This window comes from Artibeus jamaicensis, unplaced genomic scaffold, assembly GCF_021234435.1.
Source record: "Artibeus jamaicensis isolate MK-2021 breed Jamaican fruit bat unplaced genomic scaffold, CSHL_Jam_final scaffold_11, whole genome shotgun sequence".
Classification (NCBI taxonomy): Eukaryota; Metazoa; Chordata; class Mammalia; order Chiroptera; family Phyllostomidae; genus Artibeus; species Artibeus jamaicensis.
In genome coordinates, this window is record NW_026522027.1 from 1,849,822 (window position 1) to 1,862,305 (window position 12,484).

At 41.4% G+C, this 12,484-nt stretch overlaps 1 protein-coding gene across 1 annotated transcript; it reads left to right on the forward strand.

Moving 5' to 3' along the window:
- The first annotated feature begins 3,927 nt into the window (after positions 1–3,927).
- On the forward strand, positions 3,928–12,272 carry LOC119062805 (carcinoembryonic antigen-related cell adhesion molecule 21-like). Its single transcript, XM_037163868.2, has 3 exons — positions 3,928–4,058; positions 4,917–5,267; positions 11,926–12,272. Exons 1-3 carry the CDS (start codon positions 3,995–3,997, stop codon positions 12,198–12,200), a joined length of 690 nt encoding a protein of 229 aa, XP_037019763.2. The 5' UTR covers positions 3,928–3,994; the 3' UTR covers positions 12,201–12,272.
- The last annotated feature ends 212 nt before the right edge of the window (positions 12,273–12,484 follow it).

Here is a 12,484-nt window from a genome sequence, read left to right on the forward strand (position 1 = left end):
CATTTTGCCACCTTCCTTTCCCCCACCCCACCAAAAACCTCTTCCCTTCCTCAATTCTATCCCCTTTGGATTTTTCCATAGGGCTTTTATTTATGTTCCTTGAAGATTAATTTCCTTCTTTCTGCTCCCCAATCCAGCCTTACCTCTGTGGTCCCTTCCCTCTGGTTACTGTCAGTTTGTTCTTTATTTTAAAGTCTCTGGCTATATTTTGCTTGCTTGTTTGTTTTGTTGATTAGGTCCCACTTATAGGTGAGATCCTATGGTATTTGTCTTTCACAGCCTGGCTTATTTCACTTAGAATAATTCTCTCAAGTTCCATCCATGCTGTTCTGAAGGGTAGGAGTTCCTTCTTTCTTTCTGCTATGTAGTATTCAATTCTGTAAATGTACCAGTTTTTTTTAATAAACTGATGATGGGTACAATACTTAAGTATATATAATACTATACAAATTCTAGGATACGGCAAAGGAAAGAAAATCTCATATATTCCACACAGCAATATTTCTACACACATGTCCCCTAGAGCAGAGAACACAAAGGAAAGCATAACCAAATGGAATCTCATCAATACAAAGAGCTTCTTCCCGGCTAAGGGAAACATCATCAAAATGAAAAAGGAACCAACTGTATGGGAAAACATATTAACTAGTGACATCTGGGACAGGGTTTTTTTCTTCAGAATACATAAAAAGCTCACAGGACTCTCCACTCCAGGAAGACAAAGGACCAACTTAAAAGCATGGGCAAAGGGCCTGAACAGACACTTCTCCAAGGAGGACATACAGAGGGTTCCAGGACATATGAAAGGATACTCAGCATCACTAGCCATGAGAGAAATGTTTGGTAATAAATTAGGCACTCAATAACTTTAATTAATGACTAAATGTCCTAGAAGTGAGCTTTCAGTTTCAGTCTTATCCCAGACCTGATAAGAATAAGGAGTGACTTTTCATTCACAGAGTTGATGGTCTGAGGGATACCTGCCTGTTGTTTCTGAAGCCATCTGTCTAGGTCATGATGGCCTGGGGAACAAGGGAAATGTCCTACCTTGTTTCTTTCTTGTGCCGAAAGGAACAGGAGAGACCAGAATGTGTGTTTGCTTCCATCTCAGAGGGGTTGATGTTTTTACAAGAACCTTTCTTCCCCTAACAGAACACACAGGGCCCCTGGTTGAGTATCCACCTGGAGATGCTCTTGCTTCCTGGCCCTGTGGGCAGACAGGGACACAGATATGACTTACATGCAATGTCCCAGTGTAGTGATGGTGGACACATAGGGCATTTTGGGGATCAGCATTTCAGGCCAGCACCCTCATCCAAAAGCCTCAGAAGAATCTTCACCAGGTCCTTCCTTTGAACACTTGGAAGCACAGAGCTCTGTCTGAAATAGTGTATCTCCCTGGTGGGATAGTTCTCCTGACACTGGACTCATAATATTAGGAACAATGCCTGCCTTTTCCCTGGGCTCATCCTACATTGGTCAACATCCTGTGCATCACCTGACATTAACTGCAAGTCTACCTCTGTCCTCTAGGGAGCAACATTGAGACAAACATGAAATAGACACAGGAACCTGTCTTTGAATAAGTAGATGGAGGAGGCTGATTTTCATCCCCTAATTTAACAGGCCTTTCTTGGGCCCTCCCTTCTGCCTTTTCTGTCCAGTCTGCTACTTGTAGAGACTGTTAAGAAAAGGGGCTGTGTAGAAACCCTCACAAGCTCAGAGGGCCACATAGCTGGCCTGACCAACTTCATAGCATATTCTGATCAGAAAATTTTAGTTTGGTTGGTGATGGCAGGTTACCGCACCCCAGGCTCCATTTTCTATAGCAAAGGTCACTCCTTACCTTTAGTGAGTGAGCCCTGACAGCTTCTTTTTTTCTTTACCTCTTGGATAGCATAACTTTGACACATCAGAGGGATTTTCTAAGCTGAGTCATTCAAAAGCCAGAGTCTGGGACAAGTGTGTGAGACCACCACTCTTTATGTTATCCGGTCCCCTGCACATCTTCTCTATGTCCTGTACATGTGAATTAGCCTGTACCCACCAACATAAAACGCACATGTTATATATAACATATGTTATATGTCACCTATAACACATGTTATATATGCATATAACACATTATATATGTGTGTGTGTTTCTCCATTTTGCCTTTTACCCAGTTCTAGAGACTTTCCTTTTATGTTTTCTCTCACCTCCTAATAGTTTTTATGCATCCTTATTCACCTTCTATTTTGATTATAATGTATAAAACAAGCTACAAAACTGACTTCACAGGATTTGAAACCTCTCTCCCAGACATATGAGGTCAATTTGACTCAGATAAACTCATTAAGTTGATGTATCTATTTGGACTTTTTTTACTTTGACAGGGCCTTGGACCACTACCTCCCTCATGGTGATCAGTGCTGCTCTGTACCTCATGAATGGCATCATCCATGGCAAGGCAAGGTGAACACAAGAAAGGCACCCAAGCAGAAATTGGAGGTTTTTCAAAGAGCCCAGCAGCAAAACGACAGGTCCAACAAACAGGCATGGACAGGGATTATCTACATGAACCCGTCCCCTAAAAAACAGAAAGCCAGTAGGCACCCAAGTTTCCCCAAACTTTGTTCTTCCTAAGACATGCAGGACATGTCCTACTTCACACTTCAAAACTATATGTCCTACTGAGACTCCTGGTTTTCCCTATTTTTCCCGGAAAGCAAATGTCAATGTGGTGACAACTTGAGACAAAAGTAAGGTCCAGTCTGCAAATGTTGCCAAGCTTGACACCTGCTCACACCCGGAGGCATCTCTTGTGACCTTTGTGCTAGCAGGAAAAAACACCCCAGAGCACTGAGAACATGGAGAGGACCCAGTGCCCAGCTGGGTTTCTGTGTCACAAACAGAAATAATGTAGAATTTTAGGACACCTATGGCTCTCTGAGTGGTACTGAAAGACCAAGTGGTCCCAAGACCAAGTCACAGTAGTGACCAATGTTGTCCTTAGTAGGTCAGCCCCTCAGGGACACATGTGCCCCCATCACCCTTGCTATTACAAGTGTATCCTACAGGCCAGTTAGATCAACCTCTCCTGGCAGCTTGTCAGATGTCCACTGTGGGTGAAAAGTCTCTCACCCATTTCAGAATCTGTAGTATAAAAGGACCTGGATTGAGCGCGGGCCTGCGAACCACACAATTGCGATCCGATTCCCAGTCAGGGCACATGCCTGGGTTGCAAGCCAGTTCCCAGCAGGGGACTCACGAGAGGCAACCATACATTGATATTTCTCTCCTTCTTTCCCTCCCTTCCCCTCTAAAGATAAATAAATTAATTAATTTTAAAAAATAAAATAAAAGGACCTGGAGACTTCCCTTGTGCACAAAGTAGACAGACGGGAGGTTCTACATTCATATCAAAACATCACAATTTGAATGGGCACCCACATTATCTGGAGAGCTGCTGAAGCTGCATTTTCTAGATTTCACCTGGAAATAGAGATGTTTGAAAAGTTTCACAGGGGATCCAATGCACCAGAGGGGTGACATTATTTTGACAGGTTTTTCAGAGTTAGTTCTACAACTCCTGCTCTGAAAGAAAAGGTAAAATGTGAAAAAGAGAGGGCTGAGGGGGAGGCTACTGTACACCTGACAGGAAGCTGTGGGAAATGCCTGAAACCCAGACACCCCACCTTTTCCTTTTCATAACACAATATGTGAGTTTGTATTTGTGAATGTGTGGTATTGAGAGGCCTTAGAAGTTTTCAGGGAATAAAAGTATAAGAAAAAAGTACTGGTTACAAGCTATAAGGGTGGCAAAAATTATGTCTGGGAGAGGAAGGGTAATGTGCCCAGACCCAGCCCACATGACAAGAATAGTAAACATGCCACAGAATAAAGCCAACCACACAGGTAGGACACACAGCAGATTGCAACATTCTAGACAGAGGTGCCTGAAAGATTTAGAGTAACTCAACCTTCTCTAAAAGAGGCAGTGACAGAAGAGACATGGGGTTTCTTTCAATCTCCAATCACAGAGGATTTGTCCACTGGCAAGGGCTCCTGCTTGTTGGTAAGTAGGAGAGAATTCCTTGGGGTAGACTAACTATCTGACACAGAACTGGCTAGAATCTGTTGAAGAGACCAGTGCCCTGAGAAATGAGGGAAGGCTTTTGATGTTACCTGAAGCTAAAGGACAGAAGAGCAGAGTAGGATGAGGATGGGGGCTCAGCTAGAGGAAAAATCTCATAATCTCGAAGTGGTGAGAGGCAGAAAACCCTCAGTTACTGTGCATTTCCTGTTATTCATTATGCTGATATTCTGATTTAACAGGAAGCACCTGAAAATTAATAAGGAGTCTTAGACATTGTCTTCATCACCAACATTTGAAATGGGTCAACAGATCACAGGATGTACAGGACACTGGGATCACGCATTCACTCAAAGCCATGTATTTCCAGGCTGTTGCAGTCACTGGAATACAAGATGAGACAAGCCCTGTTCTCATTGAGCCCATGTTCTATATAGGAGAGAGGGACAAGGAAAGATATAGATGTGAGGTCAGGTATCCACAATGGTGATGAAAAAAGAGAGTAGGGGCAGGCCAGAAAGTGAAGGCAGAGAATCTTTAGAGAAGGTAGTTGGCAAAGGTGCCTTTCATAAATGCCCCTGAGTATCAGGTGGCATTTGAGCACAGAGAAGGGGTAAGCAAGACAAACAACCAAAGAAGAGGATTTGAAATCTCTAAAATAAAAGGTTCAGAAGTGCTGAAGTAAAGAGGGCCATGTCTCTGACCTTGACCTGAGAGAAACAACTCACCTACAGACCAAGGTTGAGACATAAAGAGACCTGCCCAGGATTCAGGGCCTTATCTTTCCATCCTAAAACATACATAAAAATAATGATGCTCTTTTTTCCTCTTATCTTCTAGTCTCACTCTTAAACTTCTGGAGCCAGCCCACCACTGCCCAAGTGACAGTTGTATCAGCTGATGGTCTCGAGGGGCATGATGTGACTCTTCGTATCTGCCATCATGCTCCCCATGCAGAACTTTTTCTGTGGTACAGGGGAGGAAACGTTGACATCCATAATAATATTGCATATCTTTTAGTCAGCCAAGGAAACTTTGTAAGAGGTCCTCAAGGTGCACGAGCGATAGTAAACGGTGATGGGTCCTTGGTGTTAAAGAATGTCACCATGAGAGACTCAGGAATCTACACTGTAGAGATCCAAGTACGAGGCTGCCAGCAAATGATAGCATGTGGACGAATAGATGTATACCGTAAGTAATTGCTCTCTGGCCTCTGGGTGTCAGGTGGGGTGAATTCCACTTCACACACAGGACTGATATACCTTGGACACTACCTCCATTCCCCTTGGCATTCTGATTCAGAATGGATTTTAACACTTCATGCAAGATACACGGAGAATACAGACAAACTTGCTAAGACCTCACTTCCCTCCTCAAATTTCAGCCTTGCAGACTGTCAGTGCAGACAGAAGAATCAGTTTGATGGGGCTAAGTCAGCAGAGAGAGACCAGACTAATTTCAGCATCCTGAGCACCTGCCTTTTAACTTCACCTTGAGTATGACTGCTTTACTAGGTCAGTGCACAGGCTGAGAGAACCTTTGAAATTATTACACAGCTCAGCTCAGAAACCCCTCCCAAGAAGCCTGTCCCCCCCTGGGACAGGGTTCTTTACTCCAAGGACCCTGATGAGCCTATGCTAGGTTGGGTTTGGCCTCCTCAGAAGGGCTGAGTGTGTAACAGTTTAATGGTTGCCCAATACACAAGGCTCCTGAGGCTGTCACCAGTCAAAGTTCCTGACCAAGACTTGCATCTCACCAGAAATGAAGTTTCGTCTCTCCTCACCTGAGTTTTGTGTGAAGAGCAGTGTTAGACAATGTCCTTGTAACTAGCTGGCTATCTTGGGAGTCTCGAGTAAATTTCACAAAAGGTCAGCATTCCCTAAAAAAAAACTGAGAAAAAGAGATGCTTCTGGAAGCTCTTCATTCATCAGGGGTGACCCAGGGGTTCTCTCTGGCAGTCAATTATTAACAGATGACTCTTTTGTGCAGCTCTTCTATTTCAAGATTTAGGTCAGATCCTCTAAACATTTTATAGTCATTACACTGATACCCTGGCAGCCAAATATTCATTGAGAAGAAACTGAGAAACAGGAAGATACAGTCACTAAAGGAGAGTCACACAGACTGTGAGCAGGGGATCAGAGTCACTAGAGTTCTGCTTGTAGCCAAAGACTTAATTTCTCTACCCCTCGGGCCTTATGAGGGACTCTTGGGATTCCTAAACCAACAAAGTAGTTCAGAGCCTTTTCTGATAGGTGTCTTCAATCACAGGAATAAATTTGGTCTGCGAAGGAGAAAAAAGGGAGGCAACCTGTTTGTACTCTAAGAAAACTTTATCTTTAGTAACAATCAGAATCATTGCCTAGATTACCCAGGCATCCCCCCTCAGGTTGCCCATCCACACCTCCCTACACTGGACTTGACATCACGTATTTGTTTCCTGTTCTGGTACAGTCTCTCCCAGCACATATAAGTGAAAGGACTTTCCTTTCTCATTCTCCACTCTGCCCCTGAAACCAGCTCAGGAAGAACATTTAACAAGCACTCAGTTGCTTTTTATAAATTAGGAAGAAATAAATGATGGTTGAATGAATGAATGATCCAAATCTCTTCAGAGCCTGTAACCTGGATACAGAGTCCTTAGAATCCTCACCACAGGGAACAGGCTTTCGTGGTCCCAGGAAGTAAGACCATCATCTCAGATCCTTTTCTTTTCTCTAATAAAATAGGACTTGAAAGGTTTCTTTCAGGCTCCGCTGAGGAAAAAATGTCAATCAGCCACAAAAGTAGGCAAAATATAGAGCTTTATTGAGGTAGATGCTCCTGGAGGAAGTTCCCTGCTCTTTAGAGGAGATCAGAGAAGCTCATCCTCTGAACAGGAAAAATGGTGGGGTTTTATTTCTATTGGCTTCTAGTGGGAGCTGGGGATTGGTCCCTTCTGAGCAAAGCAGCGATACAGCATTGGTGAGCCTGGGACTCAGGGTGCTGTGCAGTTGTCCCTTTTAGCAGAGACCCCCCATCCGGCTCTCAGATTGGACATCAGCCATTTTTTCTGGGCACCATTTTGAATGTTGGCCATCTTGATTTGTAGTCCTGGGGCCATCTTGGCTGTAGTCCAGCCGGGCTTCTTCCTATCCCCACCCACCCTAACAGGATTTGCTATTGGTCTTGGGCCTGGGGTATTAATAATAATTTTCACATACAGAAGAATTTTAAGTGTTTTTTCAAATTCTGTCTAATAAGCACTTAACACAAATTGCCCACTAGAGCCAGAATTTTAGCAAGTGTATGCTGCCCACTTGCTCTAAGACACTAATTTTACATTTGCACAAATCCTCACCTGCCCTCAGGGGAAACAGAAAGGCTTTAAGGGTCAAGGGCAGAGCACATGATTCTGCTGCCATTATCAGCTTCAACCTGTCCTTTTTCCTCTTTGATAAATCATCTCTTGGAACCTGCTCTGTCATTCATTGGTTCACTGTCTCATTTCAGTCACATTTACCTGAAACGACTTCACCTATCTCTTAGCCTAGGGCCTGAGTAGTCAACTTATCACTGGCTAGCTTCTGTTCTCTATGTGTTATTTCTGATAAACTCCCACCTAGTCTCTAGATGTCCTGGAAAATAGTGCTTCATAGAAACACATCTCAGCTGGGCAATGGATGTTTGTGCAGCTGGAATGAATTGCTTCTAGTCAGGCAGACAGTCAAGTGGTCAGTAAAGAAGCAGGAGAATTGCAGTGTTCCTTCTGAATCTCTGTCTTATGTGTTTTCTTAACCAATACTGATACTGAACTGACACCTGAGAAAGTCTGCAGTTCCCCCCAGACATAGATGGAGGACATGCATCCTCTCAGTGCTCTGATTCCCAAATATGTTCTTGTGATATGCTGACCTGCCTTGTTAGTTCTAAGACTAAGTTGACTGAGAGGTGAGAGGCTCCAACTATGCTTGAAGAAGCTTTTGGAGATATCAGAGGTACCACACAGGACATTTTTTTCTCTTTCCTGCAGATCAAAGTTAACCATAACCAACATCACAAGAAACAAATTCAACCTTGAGAGTTCTGATTTGCATTTTTGTACATAATAGTGTTGTTGAGCATCTTCTGTAACTATGTGTCACTTGTATATATTCTCTGGAGAAATGTCTGTTCAAGTGGTTTATTCCATTTTTAAATAAGATTATTTAGTTTTGTGGTTGTTGAGTTTAGCTATTTTTTTTGTGTTCTAGATATTAACTTTTTATTTCTCATATGATTTGCAAACTATCTTCTCACATTTCATGAGTTGCCTTTCAATGAGTTATGTCTCTTTTTGTAAGATTTCTTTCCTTTTTTTAAAAATTTTATTTAGTTATTTTTCAAGTACAGTTTTTTTGTCTATTTTTCCCATCCCAGCCTCCCCCGCCCCTTGCTCCCCACCTCCCTCCCCTTTCTCCCCCCCCCTTAGTTCTCGTCCCTGTGTCCTTCCTATTTGTTCCTCCAAATCCCTCCCCCTTTTTCCCCTTAACTTCCCTTCCTTCTCCCCTCTGGTCACTATTCCCTTGTTCTCTATTTCAGTGTCTTTGGTTTTTTTTTTTTCTGCTTGCTTGTTTGTTTTGTTGTTTAGCTTCCTGTTAAAGGTGAGATCATATGGTATTTGCCTTTCAGCACCTGGCCTATTTCACTCGGCATAATGCTTTCCAGTTCCATCCATGTTGTTGCAAAAGGTAGTAGCTCCTTCTTTCTCTCTGCAGCATAGAATTCCATTGTGTATATGTGCCACAATTTTTGGATCCATTCATTTACTGATGGGCACCTAGGTGGCTTCCAACTCTTGGCTATTGTAAATTGTGCTGCTATGAACATTGTGGTGCATAGGTTCTTTGATATTGATGTTTTAGGATTCTCAGGATATAATCCCAGCAGTGGAATTGCTGGGTCAAAAGGCAGGTCGATTTTTATTTTTCTGAGAAAATTCCATACTGTTTTCCATAATGGTTGTACCAGTCTGCACTCCCACCAACAGTGAACTAAGGACCCCTTTTCCTCACAACCTCTCCAACATTTGTTGTTTGTTGCTTTGTTTATGATAGCCATCCTGACTGGTGTAAAGTGGTATCTCATTGTGGTTTTAATTTGCATCTCTCTGATAGCTAATGAAATTGAGCATCTCTTCATATGTCTCTGAATGTTCTGTATGTCCTCCTTGGAGAGGTGTTTGTTCAAGTCCTTTTCCCATTTTTTAATTGGGTTGGGTGTTTTCTTAGAGTGGAGTCGTGTAAGTTCTTTGTATATTTTGGAGATTAAACCTTTGTCTGAGGTATCATTGGCAAATATGTTTTCCCATACAGTTGGTTGTCTTGCTAATTTAATACTGTTTTCTTTAGCCATCCAGAAGCTTTTTATTTTGATGAGATCCCATTTGTTTATTCTTTCCTTTACATTCCTTGCTCTAGGGGACATATCAGTAAAGAAGTTGCTGCGTGAAATATCTGAGATTTTCTTGCCAATGCTCTCCTCTAGGACTTTAATGGTGTCACGACTTACATTTAAGTCTTTCATCCACCTTGAATTTATTTTGGTGTATGGTGTAAGTCTGTGCTCAAGTTTCATTTTTTGCACGTAGCTGTCCAGTTCTCCCAACACCATTTGTTGAAGAGGCTATCTTTACTCCATTTTATGTTACTTCCCCCTTTGTCGAATATTAATTGACTGTAGAGAGTTGGGTTGATTTCTGGGCTCTCAGTTCTAATCCATTGGTCTATGGGTCTGTTTTTATGCCAGTACCAGGCTGTTTTGATTACAGTGGCCTTATAATACAGTTTGATATCAGGTATTGCGATCTCCCCTACTTTGTTCTTCTTTCTCAAAAGAGCAGCTGCTATTCGGACTCATTTATGGCTCCATATAAATTTTTGAAGTGTTTGTTCTATGTCTGTGAAATATGCCATTGGTACTTTAATAGGTATTGCATTGAATCTGTATATTGCTTTGGGTAGTATGGACATTTTGATGATGTTAATTCTTCCAATCCATGCACAAGGTATATGTTTCCATTTGTTTGTGTCTTCCTTGATTTCTTTCTTCAGGGCTGTGTAGGTTTCTGCATACAGGTTTTTTACCTCCTTAGTTAGGTTTATTCCCAGATATCTTATTTTTGTTTTTGCTATATCGAATGGGATTTTTTTCCTTGATTTCTGCTTCTCCTGATTCATTGTTGGTATACAAAAATGCCTTTGATTTCTGGATATTGACTTTGTAACCAGCTGTTTTGCCAAATTCATTAAGCAGTTTTGGGGTAGAGTCTATGGGATTTTTATGTACAGTATCATGTCATCTGTAAACAGTGACAGTTTTGTTTCCTCCTTTCCTATTTGGATGCCTTTTATTTCCTTTTCTTGCCTGATCACTGTGGCTAAAACTTCCAATACTATATTGAATAGCAGTGGTGAAAGTGTACATCCTTGTCTTGTTCCTGATCTTAGTGGAAAAGCTTTTAGTTTTTGCCCATTGAGTATGATATTGGCTGTAGGTCTCTCATATATGGCCTTTATTATATTGAGGAAAGCTCCCTCTATTCCCACTTTGCTGAATGTGTTTATCATAAATGGGTGTTGTACCTTATCAAAGGCTTTTTCTGCATTGATTGATATGATCATGTGGTTTTTGTCTTTGCTTTTGTTTATATGATGTATTACATTTACTGATTTGTGAGTATTGAACCATTCTTGCATCCCTGGAATGAATCCCACTTGGTCATGGTGTATGATCTTTTTGAAATATTGTTGGATGCAATTTGCCAATATTTTGTTGAGGATTTTAGCATCTATGTTTCATTAGCAATATTGGCCTGAAGTTTTCTTTGTTTGTTGTGCCTCTATCTGGTTTTGGAATTAGAATGATGCTGGCTTCATAAAAAGAATTTAGGAGTTTTCCATCCTTTTGAATTTTTTGGAATAGTCTGTGAAGAATAGGGGTTAGCTGTTCTTTAAATGCTTTGTAAAATTCTTCTGTGAACCCATCTGGTCCAGGGCTTTTGTATAATGGGAGTTTTTCGATTACTCCTTCCATTTCTTTTGCTGTTATTTTTGATGAAAAGAGATTTTCATTTTGAGAATATTCCAAGTCTCTACTTGTTTTTGCCTGTCTTCCTAATGTCATCTTCACAAAATCATTTTAAATTCAATATTCTAATACTCCTCTCAATACTTTTTATAAGCATTTTAAATGGTGAGGTCTAACCTTTAGAATCTGATATAATTTGACTTAATTTTTGTTAGTTTTGATGTTATGAAATTAATTTTGATATAACTTTGACTGAATTTTGTGTAGTATCAGACATCATTACATTTCATGTGGAAATTGCTGTTCAATACCATTCACTATGAAGACTGTACTTCTTCTATTGAAATCCTGGCCTTTTCTTTTTTTTAAAATTAATTAATTATTTTGAGCATTGTTGAAGTACATCTGTCTCTATTTTCCTGCTACCACTTTTGCCCACCCCACCCTCAACCCACAATTCCTTTGGCTTTGTTTATGGATTCATCGTGAATGTTCCTTGATGACCCTTTCCTTCTTTTCTTCCCTGTTATTCCCCTCCTCCCTCCTCTTTGCTTACTGTCAGTTTGTTCTTTATTTCATTGTCTCTGGCTATATTTTGCCTGAAGTTATATGGGGACACAGATGAGCTGTAGCTCATTTTTTAATATTGGCAGTGAAACTAACACAATTGCCTGGACTACCCTCTGGTGAACTTTATACATAAGTCACTGTGGGCTGTGAGTGGCTGAGATCTCTAAGGAAGCCATGTGGCTGCATGTCTGAAGCCCATTCTCAATGAGTCCCTTTCTCTGTTTCTCCACAGGGCGTGTGAGTGTACCCACACTCTTTGCCACCAACACAATAGTCAACGAGTATGATGCTGTGATTTTTACCTGCGACACAGATGCTGAAACCATTGAGTGGTTTTTTAATGGTGCAAGTCTGCAGGACACAGAAAGAATGAGGCTGTCACTTGACCGCAGACACCTCACCATAGACCCTGTCCTGAAATGGGATGATGGTGATTACCAGTGTAAAGGCTCCAACCCCCTGAGTTCTGGTAAAACTGGTCCGCTTAAGCTGCATGTGAAATGTTAGTGACTCTCCTCCCCCCCACCATGTTGTTATACTCTAAATAAAGTACTTTTTTGCAATATCATAATTGATTTGTTCAGAGGGTGAATAGTTCTTAAAGATTTGCACTGAATCAATAAACACTAGAAAAAACATGAGCCAAGACTGTCATTACGGTTGACTTAAGATCACATTTCAGACCAACCTCCACCTTAATTTGGTTTCGTGTGTACCATGTCCACAGTGGAGGGGTCATTGTGACACCGTGTCCCTCAGAGGATGAGCAGTAGTTGTGTCATGACAAATGA